At 44.9% G+C, this 11,274-nt stretch overlaps 1 protein-coding gene across 3 annotated transcripts; it reads right to left on the reverse strand.

Moving 5' to 3' along the window:
* Positions 1-225: 225 nt before the first annotated feature.
* LOC123134190 (uncharacterized) lies at positions 226-793 on the reverse strand. 3 transcript variants are annotated; one of them, XM_044553489.1, is made up of 2 exons: positions 621-793; positions 226-496 (listed from the first exon to the last, which is right to left on the reverse strand). In XM_044553489.1, exons 1-2 carry the CDS (start codon positions 754-756, stop codon positions 354-356), a joined length of 279 nt encoding a protein of 92 aa, XP_044409424.1. In that variant the 5' UTR covers positions 757-793; the 3' UTR covers positions 226-353. The 3 variants fall into 3 exon arrangements, with proteins under 3 accessions (XP_044409424.1, XP_044409423.1, XP_044409422.1); XM_044553488.1 differs by having other exon boundaries at positions 226-502; XM_044553487.1 differs by having other exon boundaries at positions 226-523.
* Between the last annotated feature and the right edge of the window lie 10,481 nt (positions 794-11,274).

The raw sequence follows: 11,274 nt of genomic DNA on the forward strand, positions 1-11,274 counted from the left end.
TATTTTTTTAGAATTTTTTTAGTATTTGTTTTGATTTTTTCATCAGGGCGGGTGCAGATGAGCTCAGGACCAGAAACACGGCACCCCAAAGTTCATGAGATACTTTTCATGAGATATCAAAGATAGTGGGAACCATGAAGCTACAAGAGACTCTACACAGTCCTTACAGAATCTACCAAAAGAGACATCATTTTATACTCCTCTAATATATATTTGGTCGGGGGGGGGGGGGGGGGGGTACAAAATTTGCGTGCGGATCAGGACTGCACACATGGGACCAAATTGAGATGAGCTAGGATCAGCTAGGAAAGACCCACGTCGCCGTCGGCCTTCTCATGTTGCAAGCTTCTCTTCTACAGCAGCCGGTTGTGCCTCGGTGTGTGGCGCCTCGGATGGCCGTAGTCCTTGGTCATGAACCACCTCATCCTCTTCCTCTCGTCGGCCCACTCCTTGGCGTGCTGCCTCCTGCCGTCGTCATGGCTCGCAGTCGCAGCACCTTCTCCTTGCACGGAAGGAAAAAAAACTTCTGTTTATTCAGTAACAGACGGTAAATGGTCATGCAGCAAAGATACTAGGAACTACTCAAGGTAACAGCAATGTTTACTACTCTACGAACTTACCAACAAGCACTTGCTGGTGAAGCAAAGACCTGAAGCTTAACAGGAAGATCAGAGCAACCAGGCTCACAAGGCCAAGGAACCTCATCCTGCGTTTTTTCTCGCTCTGTGCTCTGCTCTCAAGTCGCAGCCTCACCATGAGTAGAGCAGGTAGGTGGTCTGTATAAATAGGCCAGGCCTCTCATGTCAGAGCATTTCAACAATGCGCAGAGTTGACAGTTAAACTGTAGGAAATTTTGGAGGAATTCACAGATTCAGGGTACAGTTCCTCTGTCCCGTCAAAAAGAAAAAAAGGACGTCTTTGCCCTTTGGCTTAATTAACTAGTCTTCCGAGAACTGCATGTCCTAGCTACGAGAAGAATCTCTTGTTCCTGGAGCTAGCTCATCGGTTAATTAACCAAACTCCAAGTCTTTCTTCCTTGCGGTTGCCGCACTCTCCTTCTGGGTCCGAGTGCTGCTGCAGGATTAGTTTAAAGCTCGACAGCGTATGCTCGATTTCGCGCAACAAAGCAGAACCACGTGGCATTTAAACTCATGTCTTCCACACTCCAGCGAGGGTGACTCTGACTTGGAGATTCAAGGAGTTTGTTGACTCACGGAGATTCAAGGAGTTTGTTGACAACAATGAGCTCAAGGAAATATATATGCATGGGAGGAGATTTACGTGGACGAATGAAAGGGACCATCCGGTCATGACGAAGATTGATCGTGTGCTCGTCTCGGTGGACTGGGAACTCAATCACCCGGATGTTCTCCTCCAAGCTCTCTCCACCAACATCTCGGATAATACTCCATTACATCTAACTACCTCAGCCCCTTTCTGCCCCAAGCGTAGATTCCGCTTTGAGATGTATTGGACCAAGTTGGAGGGGTTTGAGCAGGCTGTTCGAGATGCTTGGGTGTGTGATGAAAATATCGTGGATCCCTTTAAGAGGATGGATGCACTGCTTAGGGACACGGCTGTGGCTCTACAAGCTTGGGGGCAACGGAAGACAGGCAACATTAAACTTCAAATCGCCATTGCAAACTACGTCATCCTCAAGTTTGATCGTGCCATGGAAACTAGAGCTCTAACCCCCACAGAGCAGTGGCTTAGAAGAGCGGTAAAACACGCGCTGTTGGGGCTCTCCTCGCTGCAACGCACCATTGAGCGTCAACGCTCGCGGCTGCGATGGATCCGAGAAGGGGATGCCAATACCAAGCTTTTTCAAGCTGTGGCGAATGGGAGACGTTCCAAAAACTTCATCCCCCACATCAGGCATAACGATGAGCTTATTACGGAGCAAGAGAGGAAGGGAGAGATTTTTACCGAGGCCTACGAAAGTTTTTTGGGACACGCCATGTCTAGGGAGGCTGATCTCGATCTAAATTTTGTGGGTATGGAGACACACGATCTGGCAGACCTCGTGACCATTTTCACCGAGGAGGAAGTCTGGAACACCATAAAGGAATTGCCGCTGGGTCGCGCCCCTGGGCCGGACGGTTTTGTGGCTGCTTTTTACCAAAAGGCATGGCAGATCATTAAAACGATGTTACGGCCATGGTGATGAAGCTCTATGTGGAGGACGGAAGGGGTTTTGGAAAGCTGAACAAAGCACACATTGTGCTCATCCCGAAGAAGCCGGATGCGGAGGTTGTGGGAGACTTCCGTCCTATCAGTCTCACTCACAGCGCCGCCAAGATGTTTGCCAAAATGCTCGCCAACCGTGCGAGGAGAAGGATGAAGGAGATCGTCATGGCAAATCAATCTGCTTTCATTTGTGGCAGACATCTACATGATAATTTTCTCTTGGTTAGACAAGTGTCTAGAAAGATACATGCTCGCAAGGAGGCTGGGGTGTTCCTGAAACTTGACATTTCGAGGGCTTTTGATTCCATCACTTGGCCTTTCCTGTTCGAGGTGATGAGGACAAAAGGTTTTGGCCAAAAATGGTTGGAGTGGATTGCAATCCTGCTTAGAACGGCATCCACTAAGGTGGTGGTCAATGGAGTCCCGGGCAGAAGCTTTATGCTCGCGCAAGGGCTAAGACAAGGAGATCCTGTGTCCCCCCCGCTGTTCATCATCGCTATGGACGCGCTGTCATGCATCATTGTCAAGGCATCTGAACTGGGAGTGCTATGTCCGTTCACCGGGGTCAAGCCAAATCAAAGTGTTTCTATCTACGTGGATGGCGTGGCCCTATTTGTCAGGCCTAATGAGGTGGATCTTCGGTTTGTCACCATGGCCCTCAAAGCTTTCGGAGATGCATCTGGTTTAAGAGTTAACTACGCAAAATCTTTTGCTATCCTTATACATGGCGATGAGGAGGATCAAAATAGAGTTACCAACTTGCTGTACTGCGATCTTGTGAAGTTCCCCTGCAAATATCTAGGCCTACAACTTGCCATTCATCAGCTAAAGAGGGCGGATTGGCAGCCTATGCTGGATAGTACAAAGTAGTGTGCACCGGGATGGCAACGAGGCCTGTTGCAAAGATCAGGACGCCTGGTGTTGGTTAAGTCTGCTGTTGCTGCGAAACCCATACACCACTTCATGATCACGGATGCGCCAACATGGGTTTTTGAGGAGCTGGATAAGTGGATGAGGGCCTTCTTCTGGGCTGGCAAAGAGAAGGCCTCGGGTGGCCAATGCATGGTTGCATGGAACGCGGTGTGTAAGCCGACGTGTTTTGGAGGGCTGGGAATCAGAAAACTAAAATTGCAGGGCCTAGCATAAGGGTCAGGTGGGAGTGGCTGAAACGTACAGACCCGGTGCGCCCATGGCAGGGCCTGAGCTTGATCAAGGACGATGATGCACGAGCAGTTTTTGACAGCATGGTCAAAATCGAGGTTGGGAAGGGCTCCAAGGTCCTATTCTAGAGGGATCATTGGATCCATGGTTTTTCCATTGCGGACATTGCACCCATGATACACGGTATGGTTGATTTGCGCACAAGGAATAGGCGCACAGTCAGGGAAGGATTGGACAATGGGAGATGGCTGCATGATGTGGATGGGGAACTGACTTTTGGATGCCATCTACAATTGGTGCACCTTAATCTGGCCTTGAGCACGGTGCAAAGAGATCCTAACACCCCGGACTACTTCTCCTGGCCCACTGACCCATCCGCTCTGTACACGGCTAGGTCGACCTACCAGCGGCTATGCCTTGGTGACAAACGAGCCCCTTATGCATCATGTATCTGGAAGAGTTGGGCACTCTTGAAGTGCAAAATCTTCATATGGTTGGCTGTCCAGCATCGTATTTGGACATCTGATCGTAGGGCAAAGCATGGCCTCCAAGATCACCCCTCGTCTTGTTACACGTGCCTGCAGGACGAAGACAACGCCGAACACATCCTGGTCAAGTGTGGGTATGCTCGACATGTGTGGCACATTTGTTTTGACACCCTTCACTTGGCCATCAGGGCCCGGGTTGTTGATGATACTTTCCTTGAGTGGTGGATCGAGACTAGGAGGGGTGTACCTAGGGGTTTGAAGTGAGTCTATGATACTTTTGTCATCTTAGTAGCCTGGGAGCTCTGGAAGCAAAGGAACGCGCGTGTGTTCAACAGGGTGTAGCAACAGAGGACCCCGTTGGAGTTGGCGGATGATATCTTCCGAGAAGTTAAGCAATGGTGCCTAGCTAGTGTTGGAGTTGGTAGTTTAATGCATTTTGTGAGAGAGTAGCCCTAGAGTGTTGCGTCGGGTGTAAAGGGTGTTGGCCTAGCTTGTATGCTCTCATCTAGCTCGTGCCGTTCTTGTACATTTGCTCTCTTTCTTCTATAAATATATGGTACGCCTTTGGCATACTCTCAAAAAAAACTCTGACTTTTGATCTTTTTTCGATCGGCAAAATGATTATTCCTTTAGTGATCTAAATGCTCTTATATTAATTTTCAAGGGGTGGTATTAACAAGCATCGATTTCTCTTAAATTAACTATGCGATCTACTAGCACCTTAAATTAACTATGTGATCTACTAGCTGCTTCCAATGACAGTGTAGTTGCTCAGTGATTCTGGACTGAGACTCGAGACCAACCGCACTTGCTGGTAACATACGTGATTTCACTGATTTGAAAACAATGTGAATAATACATAGATGCACTCATCTATATCTTTCTTTCCCTAATAATAAAGGGGTTATATTTCCCTAATAATAAAAGGGTTATTACTTCTGGTCTTACGTCACTAAATTGCCCTCGAAATTGTAATAAATTACCCATCAACGCCACCCATAAGTGAAGAAAACAATTGGTTTTCTCCCTCGAAGTCGCCGTCGGTTATAGTTCTTATAGAGCGGGTTAGCACTACTGCAGGATGCTGCTAATGCGACACTACGATTAGAGACCCTTCGACGAAACTGTGTGCAATGCAGTAATCGCAAACGGTGGTGTAAAAAACCGTCAAAAAGGCGCAAAACGTTTGCGATGATGGATGCATCAAACACGGTTCAGATTTTAGTTGCGTGTGTGATTCAGGGCATACAGTTCAGTTCAATTAACTGTTATCGATGAGGAGGAACAAAAGAAACAGGCAGCCAGATGAAGGTGTGTGCGATGTACAGCATACGGTTCACTCAGATAAACTGTTTGTGATTAGGAAACACAAAAGAAACGGTCAGCCAAATCAAGGTGTGTGCGATGTACAACATACAGTTCACTCAGATGAACTGTTTGTGATTAGGCAACACAAAAGAAACGGTCAGTCAGATCAAGGTGTGTGCGATGTATGACATGCGGTTCATTCGGATGAACTGTTTGCATTGAGACAAGAGAATAGAAATGGTTCAATATAACAAATACCATAAATATTGCAAGGTTCAAATTCAAAGATTACAACGCCCAAATTCAAACATTGCAAGATGCGTCATTTCTGAAAAAGGGATCAGCCGCTCACAAGTCATGTATGGGTTTGACACAATAACTTCCAATTGCTTTTCCATATGCTCTACCAATACGAAGTTCGACATTTTTGGAGGCACTTCCATTGCACAGTACCAGCCAGCTCTGATAATCATACCATTAATCTTTCCTAATTAAATGCGTGTTCAACCTCAGTACCCTCAGCACCTTTGCTCTGGCAAGAAAGAACCTGGCGAGTGTATTCTCCGGTGGGGTCCCTCGGTAGGAGTTCAAAGTAATATCTGAGAGATGCAGATTCAGGCATTCGATGTGATTGTCGTTATAAACATCATCCACCTCCGGGCCTAATATGCACTGCAAATGAAGAGAACGTGTTAGTGTCTACATGCAATTTTGAACACTGCTACACGCACATTTGGTTTGCAGGATTTGTAAAATGCACCAACGTGCCATCTTCGATCTGGCATGATTAACATGGGCATTTGATTACAATCTACTCCCTCCGTCCCATAATGTAAGACATTTTTTGACACCACACTACTGTTAAAAAATGTCTTACATTATGGGACGGAGGGAGTAGAAACATGTAGCCTTCTTCACAAGAGGTTGGATTGGATGGAAAATTGCCTAAGAAAACTAGTATAGATGAATCCAAAGGAGAAATGCTTATGGACGATTGTAACCATATGAATGAAGCAACCAATATGGGGTGGGGTGTATGTCCTAAAATCCTCCAAAATTCTTTCAGAAATCATAGTACATTGTCATTGTAAACTTGGGAAAAGGTGCAAAAAATTGAACTCCCTTATGGTTAACATTTAACAGGAAAGGAACATCACCTCGATATACAGCTTCTTCAGGCACGGAAAGCATCTCAGGCAACCGACAATTTGGTCGAGGTTGGGGCCGACAGATTCTAGTGCCAAGACCTTCACTGTGCCCAGAGTCTGGGTGAAGCTTCGCTGGATGACAGACGAACATACATCTTCAAAACTAGAAATAACGTTGATATATATCAAGAAGGAGAGGTATATAAGGCGACTGTTGTACCTGAAAGTTGAAGTATTTGACAGACGAGTAGCCCACCACTTTCAATTTCGGTGCAGAAATGACATTGATTCTTGTTGGACCTTGTTGGTCAACTACAAGTAATCTCTCAAGTGAAGGTGTGTCCTGGATGACCATATTGTGGTCCACCTTTTGTGATCTCTCGTTTGCAGCACTGATACGTCCATTTTGCATCAAGCTTTTATATCAATATTTATTGCATTATGGGCTGTTATTACACATTATGTCTCAATACTTATGGCTATTCTCTCTTATTTTACAAGGTTTATATTGATCTTATGGATAGTAATGACATCACATATAAAGAGTATGAGGCATAAAAGTTGTTGAGAGTTGACAAACGTAGTTTTGGTCATCGTTGCAATTAATAGGAAGTAATAAAGAAAGAGAGGTTTTCACATATAAATATACTATCTTGGACATCTTTTGTGATTGTGAGCACACATTAAGTATGACATGCTAAAGAGTTGATGTTGGACAAGGAAGACAACGTAATGGTTTATGTTTTCTCACATCTCAGTTAAATTATATTGTCATTGATCTTCCCAACATGTTGAGCTTGCCTTTTCCCCCTCATGCTAGCCGAAAATTCCTTGCACCAAGTATAGATACTACTTGTGCTTCCAAATATCCTTAAACCCAGTTTTGCCATGAGAGTCCACCATACCTACCTATGGATTGAGTAAGATCCTTCAAGTAAGTTTTCATGTTGCAAGCAATAAAATTTGCTCTCTAAATATGTATAACTTATTAGTGCGGAGAAAACAAGCTTTATACGATCGTGTGATATGGAAGTAATAAAAGTGACAGACTGCATAATAAAGGTTCATATCACAAATGGCAATATAAAGTGACGTTCTTTTGCATTAAGGTTTTGTGCATCCAACCCTAGAAGCACATGACAACCTCTGCTTCCCTCCGCGAAGGGCCTATCTTTTACTTTATGTCTTTTACTTTATGCAGGAGTCAAGGTGATCCTCACCTTTCCCTTTTTCATTTTATCCTTTGGCAAGCACCTCGTGTTGGTAAGATCCTGATATATATATATATATATATATATATATATATATATATATATATATATGTATATATATCCAATTGGATGTAAGTTAGCATGAATTATTATTGTTGACATCACCCAAAGGTTAATACGTTGGGAGGCAACACAATAAGCCCCTATCTTTCTCAGTGTCTGGTTGAAACTCCATAACCATAAGTATTGCGTGAGTGTTAGCAATTGTAGAAGACTATATGATAGTTGAGTATGTGGACTTGCTGAAAAGCTCTATTCTTGACTCTTTTCGATGTTATGATAAGTTGCAATTGCTTCAATGACTGAGATTATAGTTTGTTAGTTCTCAATGAAGTTTCTGGACCATACTTGACATTGTGAATAGATTGTTACTTGAGCATGAGAAATCATATGACAAAATCTATATATGTTGCTATTATAAGAATGATCATGATGCCCTCATGTCCGTATTTTATTTTTATCGACACCTCTATCTTTAAACATGTGGACATATTTTTCGATTTCGGCTTCCGCTTGAGGACAAGGGAGGTCTAAGCTTGGGGGAGTTGATACGTCCATTTTGCATCATGCTTTTATATAAATATTTATTGCATTATGGGCTGTTATTACACATTATGTCTCAATACTTATGGCTATTCTCTCTTATAGTTTATCATGAAGAGGGAGAATGCCGACAGCTGGAATTCTGGCTGGAAAAGGAGCAAATATTGGAAACCTATTCTACACACCTCCAAAAATCCTGAAACTCCACGGAAGTTACTTTTGGTATTAATAAGAATTACTGAGCGACCAAAGGGGCCCCACACCCTGGCTAGGAGGGTGGGGGGCATGCACCCCCTACTGGGCGCGCCCCTGTCTCCTGGGCCCCCTGTTGGCCCTCCGGTGCCTATCTTCTGCTATATGAAGCCTCTTACCCTGGAAAAACCATAAGCAAGCTTACGGGACGAAACTCTATAGCCACGAGGCGGAACCAATCTAGGGCTCCGATGGAGCTGTTCTGACGGGGAAACTTCCCTCTGGGAGGGGGAAATCATCACCATCGTCATCACCAACGATCCTCTCATTGGGAGGGGTCAATCTCCATCAACATCTTCACCATCACCATCTCCTCTCAAACCCTAGTTCATTTCTTGTATCAAATCTTTGTACCAAACCTCAGATTGGTACCTGTGGGTTGCTAGTAGTGTTGATTACTCCTTGTAGTTGATGCTAATTGGTTTACTTGGTGGAAGATCATATGTTCAGATCCTTAATGCATATTAATACTTGTAGCGACCAGACCTCAAACAGTCTGATCTCTGTGCTTTAGTGTCATCCCTGGATCAGTAATGCTGACACGCACAGTACTTGAAGGATTTATAACAAAGTAGCAATCACACACTTATTACATCGAATGTCTCAAAAGAGAACTTATTACAATAAATATGGCTTAAGGCCATCTAATAACGATAACAACGGAAGGCTTGGAAGATAAGTGAGTCCATCAACTCCAACGGCATCACTGAGTATAGAACCACGACCTAAAGCACCTTACTCATCGTCTAAAAAGTCTGCAACATGAACGTTGCAGCCCGAAAACGGGTCAGCACATGGAATATGCTGGCAATGTAACACATAGAGAGTAATGAATAGAAATATGCTATACTACATGCATATATGGTTGGTGGAAAGCTCTACGGTTACAGTTTTGCGTAAAGCCAATTTTTCCATACTGCAAAGGAATAAATTTTATTAAACTATCATGGTGGTTCTTAAACATTGAGAAGATAGACATCCTCTCAATCCCAATTAAGTATCATCATTAAACCCAACAAAATTAATTAAAGTAACATGATGAGATTCACATGATAATCCAAGTACTAGATACTCAAAACGTCCATAACCGAGGACACGGCTAACCATGATTAGTTTATACACTCTGCAGAGGTTTGTGCACTTTTCCCCACAAGACTCGATCTCCTCCGTTGGGATTCTCGCACTACATGGTGTTTGAGAAACGGATGACCGAGACATAGTATTTCAGAAGCGCTAGCACCTTACGATCGGGTAGACAGTTACACCTACTTTCCCCTACATCTGCTAGTCTACCACTGTAAGAGTTCGCACGACTTAATCAACTATGCTAGAGCCCATAGTAGCTTGTGGCTGCACACGGAAGTTTCTAGCATGAATAATCTCATGATCCCTTTGAGCTTGGGTGGCGGTCCATAAAGAAAATAGGCAATCGCTGGAATACCCAGGTGCCTCAATCCACCCAGATGTGTGTTAAAGTTGCCACCTTAAATAAACCATTAAATAACAATCTCACATCTATCATGGATACACTCACCCAATCCACGTCTACTAGCATAGCATGGAAATAAGCAAACGTTGAAGTAACTCCCAAGGGTTTGATAATAAAACAGGTAATAGGTACTACCTCATGTCCTCATCTACTTCCCAAAACCCACATATTAATCAGATCCTAATCATGCAATTGTTTGAGGATTGATCTAATGCAATAAAACTGGGCAGTAAAGAGGTATGATCAAAGTGGTACTTGCCTTGCTGATGATCCGTCAAACCTAGCGATTCGAAGTAGCAAGCGGCGCATTCCGGGTACTCTATCGCAAAAAAACAAGCATACAATAAGTACTCATCTAATGCACAGGTAAAACACAATTAAAAGATCTAACCAGAAAGTTCAACTTAAGAACTCCGGTTTGCAAAAAGAATCAAATCAAACGAAGCAACGAAAGTCAAATGGCGAAAGAAACAAGCTTCGTTTACTAATCTGGACCTAAGTCAAATTTTACAGAAGGAAAAACTTGTTTGAGTTGGTTAAACTGAAAGAGGGTTTCGAGACAAAACTCTAGGTGCTTGAATTGCCTGATTCTGATAAACGAGCGAAAATTTATACTAGAACGAAAATCGGATCACAAATCGTGATCTGAAATAATCGCGGAAAATTCGAGGAAAAGAAAAGCTGACGAACAGTTTAACGAATGGACGTTCGTTAACTGAAAATAAACGGTGAACTCGTCCGTTAAAACGAATGATCGAGCGAACGCTCGCTAAATAAATAAATCGAAAAAATAAACCGATCTAAAAAAATCAAAAAATAAAACCTACAGTTTTCTAAGAAAACCAAATCGGTTTTCTTAGAAAACCGGGGCGGCGAGGCGGCTACCTCGGCTCAGGGATCCGGCTAGGTCCGGCGGCTCCGGCGGGGCTCCGGGCGGTGGCGGCAGGCGGCGGCAGCAGCGACGGCAGCGGGAGGCGAGGCGGGTCGGGTGGCAGTGTGGGGCGGCGACGGCGGTATAAATAGGAGGGGGCGGGGGCGGCGTCCGGCTTGGGGAAGGGGGCGCCGGGTCGGGGTCGGCCTCGGGAGGCGTGCCCCGACCGGACTCGCCACCGGCGGCGGCGCGGACTCCTGTGGGGAAGGCGGCGACGGCGCGGGCCTGGCCTGGCTCGGCTGGGCCTTCGGTCCAGTCGGGCGCGCGTTTTTTAAATAAATTCCGCTGAAACTAAGAAAAATTCTAGAAAATAAAATAAAATTCTAAAAATGTCAAAATAAATTTTCATCGGCGAGGTCCGGTTGCTCTGGTGGGGCTCCGGCGGGGCAGCGGGGTTCCGGGCGGCGGCAGGCGGCGGCGAGAGGCGAGGCGGGTCGGGTGGCGGTGTGGGGCGGCGGCGGCAGTATAAATAGGAGGGGGGGGGGCAGCGTCCGGC

Source organism: Triticum aestivum, chromosome 6B, assembly GCF_018294505.1.
Source record: "Triticum aestivum cultivar Chinese Spring chromosome 6B, IWGSC CS RefSeq v2.1, whole genome shotgun sequence".
NCBI classification, from domain to species: Eukaryota; Viridiplantae; Streptophyta; class Magnoliopsida; order Poales; family Poaceae; genus Triticum; species Triticum aestivum.

What these genes read in the sequence shown, in the direction of transcription:
- LOC123134190 (XM_044553487.1), bottom strand. Translation starts at nt 756, where the DNA reads ATGGTGAGGCTGCGACTTGAGAGCAGAGCACAGAGCGAGAAAAAACGC. An exon ending in TCACCAGCAAGTGCTTGTTG is followed by an intron (nt 524 to 620) that starts GTAAGTTCGTAG and finishes AATAAACAGAAG; the next exon opens with TTTTTTTTCCTTCCGTGCAA.